At 46.2% G+C, this 16656-nt stretch overlaps 1 protein-coding gene across 2 annotated transcripts in view; it reads right to left on the bottom strand.

Moving 5' to 3' along the window:
* The window catches only part of agap3 (ArfGAP with GTPase domain, ankyrin repeat and PH domain 3), a 715466-nt gene that overhangs the window by 182909 nt on the left and 515901 nt on the right, over window positions 1-16656 (bottom strand). For both annotated transcript variants that reach the window (XM_080194795.1, XM_080194794.1), the window contains exon 10: window positions 13259-13363. In XM_080194795.1, coding sequence (XP_080050921.1) covers window positions 13259-13363 — 105 coding nt within the window. The remainder of the gene's footprint in view (window positions 1-13258; window positions 13364-16656) is intronic.

Genomic DNA, 16656 nt, shown 5'->3' with positions numbered 1-16656 from the left:
CTCATTAGGCAGAGGAACCCTGGCTGATATCCCCCCTCTCTCAAACCCAGGGCTTTGGTGGGATTGTTGTTGGTGCAGGCTCGATGGGCCGAAAGGCCTCCTTCTGCACTGTCAGAATTCTATGGATTCTATGATTTCCTCTCTCTCCAGTCCAGGAGTCACTGATCAGTGATCAGGAGCGGGAACTGCTGAAATGAGGAGAGGTGAGAGTGACTGCCCCTGATATCGAGGCAGCATTTGAGTGAGCGTGGCATCAAGGAGCCCTAGCAAAACTGGAGTGGATGGGAATCAGGCGGAACCTCTCTGCTGGTTGGAGTTCTACCTGTTACATAGGAAAATGGTTGTGGTGAGTAGATGTCATTCATCTCAGCTCCTGGACATCACTACAGGAGTCCCTCAGGGGAGTGCCCTAAACCCAACAATCTTCAGATGTTTCATCAATGACCTTCCCTTCATAATAAGGTGGGAAGTGGGGATATTCGCCGATGATCATACAATGTTCAGCACCATTCGCGACTCCTCAGATACTGAAGCAGTCCACGTCCAAATGCAGCAGGGCCTGGACAATATCCAGGCTTGGGTTGATAAGTGGAAAGTAACATTCACGCCACACAAATTCCAGGCAATGACTATCTCTAACAAAAGAGAATCTAACCATCTCTCTTTGACATCCAGTGAATTACCATCACTGAATCCTCCATTATCAAAACCCTAGGGGTTACCACTGGTCAGAAGCTGAACTGGCCATGTAAATACTGTGGCTACCAAAGCAGGTTAGAGACTGCAGTGAATAACTCACCTGCTGCCTCCCCAAAGCCTGTCCACCATCTACAATGCATAAGTCAGAGGTGTAATGGAATACTCTCCACTTGCCTGGATGATCAGAGCTCCAACAACACTCAGGATATTCAACAGCCATGAAAGAGATAGTCATCGACTTCAGGAAGTGCGATGGAGAACATGCCCTTGTTTACATCAATGGGGACGAAACAGAAAGGCTCGAGAGCTTCAAGTTTTTCAGTATCCAGATCACCAACAACATGTCCTGGTCCCCCCTACGCCAACACTATCGTTAAGAAAGTCTACCAATGCCTCTACTTTCTCAGAAGACTAAGGAAATTTGGCATGTCAGCTACGATTCTCACCAACTTTTACAGATGCACCATAGAAAGCATTCTTTCTGGTTGTATCACAGCTTGGTCTGGGCTCCTGCTCTGCCCAAGACCACAAGGAAATACAAAGGGTCATGAATGTAGCCCAGTCCATCACTCAAACCAGCCTCCCATCCATTGACTCTGTCTACGCTTCCTGCTGTCTCGGCAAAGCTGCCGGCATAATTAAGGACCCCCACCCACCCCGGACATTCTCTCTTCCACCTTCTTCCATCGGGAAAAAGATACAAAAGTCTGAGGTCACGTACCAACCGATTCAAGAACAGCTTCTTCCCTGCTGCTGTCAAACTTTTTTGTCTTTCTAACCCAGGGATCACTGGACAGTGATCAGGAGCAGGAACCCTGGCTGATTTCCTCTCTCTCTCTCTAACCCAGGGATCACTGGACAGTGATCAGGAGCAGGAACCCTGGCTGATTTCCCCTCTCTCTCTCTCTAACCCAGGGATCACTGGACAGTGATCAGGAGCAGGAACCCTGGCTGATTTCCTCTCTCTCTCTCTAACCCAGGGATCACTGGACAGTGATCAGGAGCAGGAACCCTGGCTGATTTCCCCTCTCTCTCTCTCTAACCCAGGGATCACTGGACAGTGATCAGGAGCAGGAACCCTGGCTGATTTCCACTCTCTCTCTCTAACCCAGGGATCACTGGACAGTGATCAGGAGCAGGAACCCTGGCTGATTTCCCCTCTCTCTCTAACCCAGGGATCACTGGACAGTGATCAGGAGCAGGAACCCTGGCTGATTTCCTCTCTCTCTCTCTAACCCAGGGATCACTGGACAGTGATCAGGAGCAGGAATCCTGGCTGATTTTCCCTTTCCTTAGTCCAGGGATCACTGGACAGTGATTAGGAGCAGGAATCCTGAGCAATGCTAAGCTGGCTGATGCTGTCCTCCTCTTCCAGAAGTCACTGTTACAGTTCACTGGATCAACATTTCTATGCAACACTTCACAACAAACTATCTCACTCCTCATCTGAAGGATTCTTCAGTGTCGACTCGGCTTTGAGTGGCCAGGACACAGCAATAAATCATTTGCTTTAAGTAATTCAAAAAGTATTAGGAAGCTCATCATCCGTGCAATAAAATATAAAATAATAATTTATTGTCTATTAATTTCCATTTCTGTAGAACCATTGCTAATGACCATGAGGATTTAATGCTGTTTTTATAACCTCAACTGCACATTTAGATACATGAAAATGATGCAGTCATATGGAGACACAGCACTTAGAACAGACAAGCAGTCAAATCTTCAATAGCAGGCTAGGAACATCAGAATGACAGAACCTCAAGGGCTGAACACCAACTAATACAGAGCATCCCAGAGGCAGCACACTGCGCAACATGTGAGACACAGAACATTGCAGATAGGAAAAAGGCAGGGGAATCCGAGCAGCATAGTACATGAAGTACAAATCTGGACAAGGGAAATAGCACAGAGAACTGTCAGAGTAAAGTTGTATCTGACACACCGAACAGGCACAGACTGAGTGACACACACCACAGAGTAACACTGAGCGCAGTAACACACACCACAGAGTAACACTGAGTGCAGTAACATACACCACAGAGTAACACTGAGCACAGTAACACACAACACAGAGTAACACTGAGCACAGTAACATATACCACAGAGTAACACTGAGCGCAGCAACACACACCACAGAGTAATACTGAGCGCAGTAACACAAACCGCAGAGTAACATTGAGTAACAAAACAATGCAGAGTAAGGCTGAGCGCAGTAACACAAACCGCAGAGTAACGCTGAATAACACACACCGCAGAGTAACACTGAGCGCAGCAATACACTGCACAGTAACACTTAGTGCAGTAACACACATCGTAGACTAACACTGAGAAACAGACACGCAGGGCAAAACTGAGCGCAGTAACACACACTGCAGAGTAACAGTAACACACACCGCAGAGTAAAACTGAGCACAGTAACACACACCGCAGAGTAACACTGAGTAATGCACATGGCAGAATAACAGTAAGCACAGTAACACACACTGAAGAGTAACACTGAGCACAGTAACACACACCGCAGAGTAATGTTGAGTAAAGTAACTCACACCACAGAGTAACACTGAGCGCAGTCACACACACTGCGGATAACACTGAGTGCAGCAACAAACCCTGCAGAGTAACAAGCACAGTAACATGCACTGCAGAGTAATACTGAGCACAGTAACACACATCACAGAGTAATACTGAACACTGAGCACAGTAACACACACCACAGAGTAACACTGAATGCAGCAATACACACCGGACATTAACACTCAGTGCAGGAACACACAACACAGAAACCCTGAGAAATACACACCGCAGAGTAACACTGTGTGCAGTAGTACACACCACAGAGTAACACTGAGTGCAATAACACACACCTCAGAGTAACACTGAGCACAGTAACAAATGCCGCAGAGTAACATTGAGTAAAAGACACCACAGAGTAACACTGAGTGCAGTAACACACTGCAGAGTAACACAGAGCACTGTAATATACACTGCAGAGTAACCGTGAGTGCAGTAACATACAGCGCAGTGTAACACTGAGTGCAGTAACACACACTGCACAGTAACACTGAGTGCAGTAACACAGACTACACAGTAACACCGAGCGCAGTAACACACACCACCCAGCAACACACACCACCCAGCAACACTGAGCGCAGCAACACACACCGCACAGTAACACTCTGTAACACACATGTCAGAGTAACATAGAGTAACACACACCATAGAGTAACACTGAGCGCAGTCACATACACCATAGGGTAACACTGAGCGCAATAAAACACACCACAGACTAACACTGAGTAACACACACCACAGAGTAACACTGAGTGCAGTAATACACACCGCACAGTAACACTGAGCACAGTAATACACACCACACAGTAACACTGAGCGCAGGAACACACACCGAGTAAGTCTGAGTGAAACACACCACAGAGTAACACTGAGTGCAGTAACACACAGCACAGAGCAACACTGAGCATAGCAACACACACCGCAGTGTAACAGTAAGTAACACACACCGCAGAGTAACACTGAGTGCAGTAGCACATACCGCAGAGTAAGACTGAGCGCAGTAACACAGACCTCAGAGTAACAGTGAGCACAGTAACAAACACTGCAGAGCAACACTGAGTAAAAGACACCACAGAGTAACACTGAGCGCAGTAATACACACCGCAGAGTAACCATGAGCGCAGTAACACACACCAGAGTAATACTGAGTGCAGTAACACACACTGCACAGTAACACTGAGCGCAGTAACACACACCGCCCATCAACACTGAGCGCAGTAACACACACCGCACAGTAACGCTCAGTAACACACATGGCAGAGTAACATAGAGTAAGCACAGTAAGTGAGCACAGTAACAGACACCGGAGAGCAACACTGAGTGCAGTAACACACACTGCACAGTAACACTGAGTGCGGTAACACACACCACAGAGTAATACTGAGTGCCATAACACACCGCAGAGTAACAGTGAGCACAGTAACTCACACCGCAGAGTAACAGTGGGCACAGTAACACACACACCCCAGAGTAACACAGAGCACAGTAATACACAATACAGAATAACACTGAGCACAGAGATACATACCACAGAGTAACACTGAGTATCACACACCGCACAGTAACACAGAGGAACACATGCCACAGAGTAACACCAACCACAGAGTAACACTGAGCACAGTCACACACACCACAGAGTAATAATGAACGCAGTAACACACACCACACAGTAACACTGAGCACAGTAACACACACTGCAGAGTGTCACTGAGCGCATTAATACACACTGCAGAGTAACAGTGAGTAACACACACCGCAGAGTAACACTGAGCGCAGTGACACACATCACAGAGTAACGCTGAGCGCAGTAACACAGATCGCAGAGTAACACTGAGTAACATATACCGCCGAATCACATGAAGTAACACACCACAAAGTAACACTGAGCACAGTAATACACATCACACAGAGTATCACTGAGTGCAGTAACACACAGCACAGAGTAACACTGAGTGCAGTAACACACAATGCACAGTAATACAGAACGCAGTAACAGACATCCCACCTAAACACAGAGTAACACACTCTGCAGAGTAACACTGACTAACACACACTGCAGTAACACAGACACCACAGAGTAACACTGAGTAAAACACACCAGAGTAACACTGAGCACAGTAACACACACCACAGAATAACACTGAGTCAGTAGTGCACACCACAGAGTAACACTGAACGCAGTAACACACACCGCAGGGTAACATTGAGCTCAATAACACACACTGCACATTAACACTGAGTGCAGTAACACACACCAGAGTAAAACTGAGTTACACACACCGAAGAGTAACACCGCAAACTAACACTAAGCGCAGTAACACACACTGCAGAGTAACACTGTGCACAGTAACACACACTGCAGAGTAACACTGAGAGCAGGAACACGCACAGCAGAGTGGAACTTAGTGCAGTAACAAACATGGCAGAGTAACACTGAGTAACTCACACTGCAGAATAACGCTAAGTAACACAGACCACAGGCTAACACTGACACAGAAACAGACACCGCAGAGTAACACTGAGTAACACATACCACAGAGCAACACAGAGAGTAGGAACACACACCACAGAGTAACACTGAGCGCACTAACACACACCGCAGAGTAACACCGAGCGCATTAACACACATCACAAAATAACACCGAGCGCAGTAACAAACATGGCAGTGTAACACTGAGTAACTCACACTGCAGAGTAACGCTAAGTAACACAGACCACAGACTAACACTGACACAGAAACAGACACCGCAGAGTAACACTGAGTAACACACACCACAGAGTAACACAGAGCGCAGGAACACATACCACAGGGTAACACCAAGTGCAGTAACACACACTGCAGAGGAACACTGAGTGCAGTAACACACACCGCAGAGTAACACTGACTGCAGGATCACACAACACATAGTAATACTGAGCGCAGTAACACACACCACACAGTAACAAAGTAACACGCACCACAGAGTAACACTGAGCACAGTAACACACCGCAGTGTAACATTGAGCGCAGTAACACACTCCACAGAGTAACACTGAGTGCAGTAACACACACTACAGCGTAACATTGAGTAACACACACTACAGAGTTGCATTGAGCTCAGTAACATACACCGTAGAGTAACACTTAAGCACAGTAACACACATCGCAGAGTAACACTGAGAGCAGTCACACCGCAGACTAACACTGAGTAACACACACCACAGCATAACACTCAGCACAGTAACACACATCACAGAATAACACTGAGTGCAGTAACACACACACTGCAGAGTATCACTGAGTAACACACACCTCAGAATAACACTGAGCGCAGTAACACACACCGCACAGTAACATTGAGCGCAGTAACATACACCACAGAGTATCACTGAGCACAGTAGCACACACTGCAGAGTAACACTGAGCGCAGTAACACACACCACAGAGTAACACCAAGCGTAGTAATACACATCACAGAGTAACATCAAGCGCAGTAACACACACTGCAGAGTAACACTGAGCGTAGTAGCACACACCGCAGACTAACACTGAGCGCAGTAGCACACTCCACAGAGTAACACTGAATAACACAGACCACAGAGTAACACTGAGCGCTGTAACACACACTGCACAGTAACACTGAACACAGTAACACACCGCAGAGTAACACTGAACGAAGAATTCCTTTGACAGACAAGGGAATTAAGGGTTATGGGGAGAAAGCGGGAAAGTGGAACTGATCCACTTCAGATCAGCCATGATCTTATTCAATGGCGGGGCAGGCTCGAGGGGCTAGATAGCCTACTCCTGCTCCTGTTTCTTATGTCCTTATGTTAAGAACAAAAAGCAAAGAAAATTACAGCACAGGGACAGGCCCTTCAGCCTTCCAAGCCTGCACCGACAATGCTGCCCGACTGAACAACAACCTCTTACCCTTCTGGGGACCACATCCCTCTATTTCATCCTTTTTGTGTATTTATCAAGAGACCCATTAAAAGTCACTACTGTATCCGCTTCCACTACTTACCCCGTCAGCAAGTTCCAGGCATCCATCACTCTTTGTGTAAAAAACATGCCTCGTACATCTCCTTTAAACCTTGCCCCTCGCACCTTAAACCTGTGCCCCCCCCCCCAGTAATTGACTCTTCCACCCTGGGAAAAAGCTTCTGACTATCCACTCTGTCCATGCCTCTCATAATCCTGTAGACTTCTATCAGGTCTCCCCTCAACCTCCGTCATTCCAGTGAGAACAAACCAAGTTTGTCCAACCTCTCCTCATAGCTAATGTCCTCCATACCAGGCAACATCCTGGTAAATCTTTTCTGTACCCTCTCCAAAGCCTCCTCTGCACACTTTGCTCTTCCACCCATCTTAGTGTCATCTGCGAATTTTGACACACTACACTTGGTCTCCAACTCCAAATCATCAATGTAAATCGTAAACCATTACATTCCCTACACTGATCCCTGAGGCACCCCACTAGTCACTGATCGCCAACTAGAAAAACACCCATTTACCCCCACTCTTTGGTGCGGCACCTTGTCAAATGCCTTCTGAAAATCCAGATACACCACATCCACAGGTTCCCCATTGTTCACTGAACAGGTAACGTTCTCAAAGAATTCCACCAAATTAGACAAACATGGCCTTCCCTTCATGAAACCATGCTGCGTCTTACCAATGGGACAATTTCATAGAATCACAGAAATCCTACAGTGCAGAAAGAGGCCATTCGGCCCATCGAGTCTGCACCAACCACAATCCCACCCAGGCCCGACCCCATATCCCTATACGTTCACCCACTAATCCTACAAACCTACACATCTCAGGACACTAAAGGTTAATTTTAACATGGCCAATCAACCTAACCCGCACATCTTTGGACTGTGGGAGGAAACCGGAGCACCCGGAGGAAACCCATACAAACACAAGGAGAATGTGCAAACTCCAATTTATATCCAGACACCTCACTACTTTTTACTTGATGATAGATTCAAGCATTTTCCCTACTACAGAAGTTAAGCTAACCGGCCTATAGTTACCTGCCTTTTGTCTCCCTCCTTTTTTAAACAGTGACATTACATTTGCTGTTTTCCAATCTGTGGGAACCACCCCAGAGTCCAGTGAATTTTGGTAAATTACCACTAGTGCATTTGCTATTTCTCCCGCCATCTCTTTTAGTATCATGGGATGCATTCCATCAGGACCAGGAGACTTGTCTACCTTGTATTCTACACTTGATCCGTGTGTTCCCAGCCTCCTACCCTTGATAAAGGCTTTCTTTTTCTCTCTGACTAGGCTCACAATATCTCTCGTTATCCAACATTCCCAAAACTTACCATACTAATCCTTCATCCTTACACGAATATGCCAGTCCAGAATCCCTATCAACTTAAACTTGAAAGCCTCCCAAATACCAGATGTTGATTTGCCCTCGAACATCTGCCCCCAATCTACATTCTTCAGTTCCTGTCTAATATTGTTGTAATTAGCCTTCCCCCAATTGAGCATCTTCACTTGAGGACTACACTTATCTTTATCCATCAGTACCTTAAAGCTTACTGAATTGTGGTCACTGTTCCCAAACTGCTCCCGTACTGAAACACTGACCACCTGACCAGGCTCATTCCCCAATACCAGGTCCAGTATGGGCCCTCCTCTAGTTGGACTATCTACATACTGTTTCAGGAAGCCCTCCTGGATGTTCCTTACAAACTCTGCCCCATCCACGCCCCTCGCACTAAATGAGTCCCAGTCGATATTCGTTAAGGGGAAGTCGTGTTTGACAAATTTATTGGATTTCTATGAGGATGTGACTAGCACAGTAGACAGAGGGGAACTGGTGGATGTGGTGTTTTTAGATTTCCAAAAGGCGTTTGATAAGGTGCCTCACAAAAGGTTGCTACAGAAGGTTAGGGTGCACGGAGTTGGGGGTAAGGTGTTAATGTGGATAGAGGATTGGCTGTCTAATAGGAAGCAGAGAGTTGGTATCAATGGGTGCTATTCTGATTGGCAGTTGGTGACCAGTGGAGTGCCGCAGGGATCGGTGCTGGGGCCTCAGCTATTTACTATTTATATAGATGATCTGGAGGAGGGGGCTGAGTGTAGGGTGACGAAATTTGCTGAAGGCACGAAGATGAGTGGAAAAGCAAACTGCGTGGAGTGTGTGGAAAGTCTGCAGAGGGATCTGGATAGGCTGAGCGAGTGAGCAAGGACCTGGCAGATGGAGTATAATGTTAGCAAATGTGAGGTTATCCACTTTGGCAGAAATAATAGTAGGAGGGATTATTATTTAAAGGGCGAAAAGCTGCAGCATGCTACGGTGCAGAGGGACCTGGGGGTCCTTGTGCACGAGTCGCAAAAACCCAGTCTGCAGGTACAGCAGGTGATCCAGGAAGGTGAATGGAATGTTGGCCTTTATAGCAAGGGGGATAGAATATAAAAGCAGGGAGGTCTTGCTGCAACTGTACAGGGTACTGGTGAGGCCGCAGCTGGGTTACTGTGTGCAATTTTGGTCGCCGCACTTGCGGAAGGTTATACTGGCCTTGGAGGGGGTGCAGAGAAGGTTCACTAGGCTGATACCAGAGATGAGGGGTTTGGACTATGAAGAGACTAAATAGACTGGGTCTGTACTCGTTGGAGTTTAGAAGGATGAGGGGGGATCTTATGGAGATGTATAAGATAATGAAAGGGATGGATAGGGTAGAGGTAGAGAGATTCTTCCCAGTCAGAAAGGACAGCAGGACTAGAGGGCATAGCCTCAAGATAAGGTGGGGAGGGTGCAGTTTAGATCGGAGTTGAAGAGGAACTTCTTCACTCAAAGGGTGGTGAATCTCTGGAATTCTCTGCCCATTGAAGTGGTGGAGGCTGCCTCACTGAATAGAACATAGAACACTACAGCACAAACAGGCTCTTCGGCCCACAAGATCACTTCTATACCTACTAAGCCATAGACCTATCTATAACCCCCAATCCCATTAGATCCCATATACTCATCCAGAAGTCTTTTAAAAGACCCCAGCGAGTTCGCCTCCACCACCACCGACAGCAGCCGATTCCATTCACTCACCACCCTCTGAGTGAAAAACTTACCCCTAACATCTCCTCTGTACTTGCTTCCCTGCACCTTAAATCTGTGTCCTCTCATAGCGACCTGGGAAATAGCCTCCGAGAATCCACCCTATCTATTCCTCTCAACATTTTATAAACCTCTATCAGGTCACCTGTCAACCTCCGTCTCTCCAGGGAGAAGAGTCCCAGCTCCCGCAACCCATCTTCATAAGGCATGCCTCCCAATCCAGGCAACATCCTTGTAAATCTCCTCTGCATCCTTTCAATAGCTTCCACATCCTTCCTATAGTGAGGCAACCAGAACTGCGCTCAGTACTCCAAGTGGGGTATTACAAGGGTCTTACAAAGTTGCAACATTACCTCCCGACTCCTAAACTCAATCCCTCGATTAATGAAGGCCAGTACACCATACACCTTCTTAAGCACATCCTCCACCTGCGAGGCCGATTTAAGAGTCCTGTGGACCCGGATCCCAAGATCCTTCTGCTCTTCAACACAGCTAAGACTCCTACACTTGATATTGTATTCCTTCATCCCATTGGTCCTGCCAAAATGGACCACTACACATTTATCTGCGTTGAAGTCCATCTGCCACTTCTCCGCCCAGTCTTGCATCCTATTTATGTCACGCTGCAACTTCTGACATCCCTCCAAACTATCCACAACACCACCAACCTTCGTATCGTCGGCATATATATTTAAGTCACGGGTAGATAGGTTTCTGATAGACAAGGGAATTAAGGGTTATGGGGAGAAAGCGGGAAAGTGGAACTGATCCACTTCAGATCAGCCATGATCTTATTGAATGGCAGGGCAGACTCGAAGGGCTCGATGGCCTACTCCTGCTCCTATTTCTTATGTTCTTATGATATAGGGGAAATTAAAATCTCCCACCACAACAACCCTGTTTCTTTTACACTTTGCCAAAATCTGCCTACATATCTGTTCCTCGATCTCCTGCTGGCAGTTGGGTGGCCGAAAATAAACCCCCAACATTGTGACTACAGCTTTCCTATTCCTGAGCTCTACCCATATTGTCTCGCTAATGTGAACCCTCAGAGGTGTCCTCCTGGAGTACAGCTGTGATATTCCCCTTAACCAGTAGTGGAACTCCCCCATCCCTTTTATATCCCCCTCTATCCCACCTGAAACATCTGTATCCTGGAATGTTAAGCTGCCAATCCTGTCCTTCCTTTAACCAAGTCTCTGTAATGGTAACAACACCGTAGTTTTTAGTACTTGTCCCAGCCTTACCTGTTACATTTCTCACATTGAAACAAATGCATTTCAGTCCACCAGACCCTCTCTGATTTGCAACCCCACCCTGCCTGCTGTTTCTCTAAATCTTACTGACCTGACTCTCTGGTTCCCCTTCAACTAATTCACCTTGGCTTTGGTTCCCACCCCTCTGCCAAACTAGTTTAAATCATGCTGTGTAACGCTAGCAAACCTCACGGCCAGAATACTTATGCCCTTCCAGTTTAGATGCAACCTGTCCTTCTTGATCCCTGAGGCACACCGCTGGTCACTGGCCTCCAGTTTGAAAAACAACCCTGCACAACCACCTCTGGCTTCTGTCAAGAAGCCAATTTTGTATCCATTTAGATACCTCACACTGGATCCCGTGAGTTTTAATCTTACGCAACAACCTACCATGCGGTACCTTGTCAAAGGCCTTGATAAAGTCCGTGTACACCTCACTGCCCTCACCTACCTTCTTGGTTACCCTTTCAAAAAACTCAATCAAATTTGAGAGACATGATTTTCCACTAACAAAACCATGTTGATTGTCCCTAGTCAGTCCTTGCGTCTCTAAATGCCTGTAGATCCTGTCTCTCAAAATACCTTCCAACAATTTACCCACCACAGATGTGAGGCTCACTGGTCTGTAGTTCCCAGGCTTTTCCCTGCAGCCCTTTTTAAACAAAGACACAACATTTGCCACTCTCCAATCTTCAGGCAACTCACTCATGACTATCAATGATTCAAATATCTCGGCTAGGGGAACCGCAATTTCCTCCCTAGCCTCCCACAATGTCCTGGGATACACTTCATCAGGTCCCAGGGATTTATCTACCTTGATGGGCTTTAAGTCTTCCAGCACCTCCTTCTCTGTAATATGTACACTCCTCAAGACATCACTATTTATTTCCCCAAGTTCCCTAACATCCATGCTTTTCTCAACAGTAAACACTGATGAGAAATATTCATTTAGGATCTCACCCATCGAGCCGAGTATCGTCAGCACAGCTGTGGAAAACGACATGTGGATCTTCAATAGGAAGGTGCCGAGGTCGGAATCTTGGAGGACATCAAACGTAATGGTACAGGAACAGGGAATCACAGAATCACAGAATACCACAGTGCAGAAGAGGCCCTTCGGCCTATCAAATCTGCAGTGACGTGTTAGAAATACCTGAACTCTTACCTAACCCCACTTGTCAGCACTTGACCCATAGCCCTGAATGTTATGATGTGCCAAGGACTCATCCCGGTACTTTTTAAAAGGATGTGAGGCAACCCGCCTTCACCACCCTCCCAGGCAGCACATTCCAGACCCTCACCACCCTCTGGGTGAAAAAGAAGTCACTGTGAGTGATTCTTTGGCTATGATTTGATTGATAAGAATTGAACCAGGTTGCACTCAGCTGCACATAAATGGAGGCATTGGGTGCAGATGGTGTGAATAGCAAGGTCAGAGGCTGCAGACGGATCAAGAAAGATGAGGTGGGGAACATATCATTATCACAGTCACATAGGATTTCAGTAGACATTAAACAGCACTAAAAGCTGTTTCAATGCTGTGGACTGGAGGTTCAGAAGTCCAATATTAAGCTTCATTTCTAACCTAATGAGAGATGTTTCTACACAGTGTGTCCATGATCACTTTCAGAGTGAGGTTAAATACTTAATAATCTGAGATCAAACACTTACGTGTAAACTGGGATGGTAGGTCAAGACACCATTATCACAGAGGGTCACATACTTCTTCTTCCATTCCTTGTTGAGTGACTTCCCGCTCCTCTTCAAGAGAATTCCCTACAGAGCAAACACACCACATCAGAACTGCAAGAGTAAATAAAAACTCCAATATACCATCTGAATACATCAGACATTAACTTTCACAACCTCATCCACCTTTAGTCCCACACGTTTGTCTAATGCTGTGTCTCTTCTGATTGGGGTGTTTGAAAGAGCTTCTAATGTTATTTGAAATAAGCTCATCTGATATCTTAGGGATTTTTGCAATGTCTTTCACAGTGAAGACTGACACAAAGAAGGTTAAGGGAGCTGGGGCTTTTCTTTTTAGAGCGGAGGAGGATGAGAGGCGACTTAATAGAGGTTTATAAGATGATGAGGGGGATTGATAGAGTGGACATTCAGAGACTATTTCCTCGGGGGGGATGTAGCTGTTACTAGGGGGCATAACTCTAAGGTTCATGGTGGGAGATATAGGAGGGATGTCCGAGGTAGATTCTTCACTCAGAGAGTGGTTGGGGTGTGGAATACACTGCCTGCTGTGATAGTGGAGTGGGACACTTCAAGAACTTTCAAGTGGTTATTGGATAGGCACATGGAGCACACCAGAATGATAGAGAGTGGGATAACTTGATCTTGGGTTTGGACATAGCTCAGCACAACACTGGGGGCCGAAGGGTCTGTACTATGCTGTACTGTTCTATGTTCTAGATTCACCACTCTCTTGTTGAAGGAATTCCTCCTCATCTCTGTTTTAAAGCTTTGTTCCTTTGGCCTGAGGTTGTGCCCCCTGGTTCTAGTTTTTCCCACTAGTGGAAACATCCTCTCCACATCCACTCTATCCAGGCCTAGCAGTGTCCTGTAAGTTTCAATAAGATCCCCCTCTCATCTTTTTAAACACCAACGAGTACAGACCCAGAGTCCTCAACCGTTCCTCATATGACAAGCTCTTCATTCCAGGGTTCATTCTTGTGAACCTCCTCTGGACTCTTTCCCTGGCTAGCACATCCTTCCTTAGATATGGGCCCAAGACTCTGGTTTACTCCGATCTGTTGCCATCTTGTATATCCTGCTTTTCAATTTAATATTATCTTTGGACTCCTGAGTTAATCCTGGATTTTGCCTCTTCCTCGTGGAAACCCTCTTTGTGATTGGGATAAACTCCTGCTGAGCATTTGGAACCAGCTGTTTGACTGTCTGCCACTGTTCATTTACTGACCTGTACCTTAGCTTGTTTACTCAGCTCACCTGAGACAACTCCTCCCTCATACCGTTATAATCACCCTTCTTTAAGTTGGAGACACTGGTTGTGGACCCGTTCACCCTCAAACTGCATTTGGAATTCTGTCATATTGTGGTCACTACCCCCTCGGGGATCCTTAACCACAAGATACTTCATTACACAAAACCAAATCTAGCAGAGACTGTTTCCAGGTAGGTTCCACAACGAACTGCTCCAAAATGAGGACTTGTCTGTTGAGGTAGTCTGGGCGGAGATTAGAAACAGGAGAGGAGAGGTCATAAGAACATTTATAGACCTCCTAAAAGTTCTAGAGAGGTTGAGGAAAGGATTGCGGAGACGATCCTGGTTAGGAGTGAAAGTAATAGGGTAATTGTTATGGGGGACTTTAACTTTACTAATATTGATTGGAATTGTTATAGCTCCAGCTCGTTAGAGGGGTCAGTTTTTGTACAAAGCGTGCAGGAAGGTTTTTTGACTCAGTATGTAGATAGGCCAACTAGAGGTGAGGCTATATTGGATTTGGTGCTGGGAAATGAGCCAGACCAGGTGCTAGACTTGAAAGTTGGTGTGCATTTTGGTGATAGTGACCACAATTCGGTTACGTTCACCTTAGTGATGGAAAGGGATAGGCATGAACCTCGGGTCAGTAGTTTTAGCTGGGGGAAGGGTAATTATGAGGCTATTAGGAGAGAATTAGGAAGCATAGGTTGGACTAGGAGACTACAGGGACTGGGAACGTCCGAGATGTGGAGTTTTTTCAAGGAGCAGCTACTGCGAGTCCTTGATAGGTATGTCCCTGTCAGGCAAGGAGGAATTGGTAGAGCTAGGGAACCGTGGTGCACTAAAAAAGTTGATTCATTGGTTAAAAAGAAAAAGGAGGCTTATGTTCGAATGAGACTTGAGGGCTCGGGTAGTGCACTAGAAAACTTTAGATTGGCTAGGAGGGAGTTGAAGAGTGAGTTAAGAAGGGCTAAAAGAGGACATGAGAAGACTTTGGCTGATAGGATTAAGGAGAATCCTAAGGCGTTCTATAGGTATGTCAAGAACAGAAGGTTGGTTAGGGCAAGATTAGGGCCAGTTACAGACAGCAGTGGGAAGTTGTGTGTGGAACCGGAAGAGATTGGAGAGGCATTGAACCAATATTTCTCTTCGGTGTTCACGCAGGGGGACATGAATGTAGCTGAGGAGAACACTGGGTTGCAGGGGTGTAAACTAGACAGTATTGCAGTTGATAAGGGGGATGTGCTGGATATTCTTGAGAGTTTGAAAATAGATAAGTCACCTGGTCCGGACGGGATTTACCCTAGGATTCTCTGGGAGGCAAGAGAGGTGATTGCAGAGCCTCTGGCTCTGATCTTCAGGTCGTCGTTGGTCTCTGGTATAGTACCGGAAGATTGGAGGATAGCGAATGTTGTCCCATTGTTTAAGAAGGGGAACAGAGACTTCCCCGGGAATTATAGACCGGTGAGTCTTAATTCTGTTGTGGGCAAGGTTTTAGAAAAAATTATTAGGGATAGGATTTATAGTTATTTGGAGAGTAATGAACTGATTGGAGATAGTCAGCATGGTTTTGTAGCGGGTAGGTCGTGCCTTACTAACCTTATTGAGTTTTTTGAGAAAGTGACCAAAGAGGTGGATGGGGGTAAGGCAGTTGACGTGGTATATATGGATCTGAGTAAGGCGTTTGATAAGGTTCACCATGGTAGGCTTCTGCAGAAAATACAGATGTATGGGATTGAGGGTAATCTAGGAAATTGGATCAGGAATTGGCTAGCAGATAGGAGACAGAGGGTGGTGGTTGATGGTAAATATTCGTCATGGAGTTCAGTTACGAGTGGTGTGCCTCAGGGATCTGTTTTGGGGCCACTGCTGTTTGTAATTTTTATTAATGATCTGGATGAGGGTATAGTTGGGTGGATTAGTAAATTTGCTGATGACACCAAAGTCGGAGGTGTGGTAGATTGTGAGGAAGGGTGTCATAGTTTGCAGGGAGACTTGGACAGGTTGCAGAGCTGGGCCGAGAGGTGGCGGATGGAGTTTAATGCAGAAAAGTGTGAGGTAATTCACTTTGGTAGGAATAACAGATGTGTCGAGTATAGGGCTAACGGGA

The sequence above is a fragment of the Carcharhinus amblyrhynchos genome, chromosome 8 (genome assembly GCF_965287045.1).
Source record: "Carcharhinus amblyrhynchos chromosome 8, sCarAmb.v2.hapA, whole genome shotgun sequence".
NCBI classification, from domain to species: Eukaryota; Metazoa; Chordata; class Chondrichthyes; order Carcharhiniformes; family Carcharhinidae; genus Carcharhinus; species Carcharhinus amblyrhynchos.
This window is presented reverse-complemented; position numbering and strand designations above follow the sequence as displayed.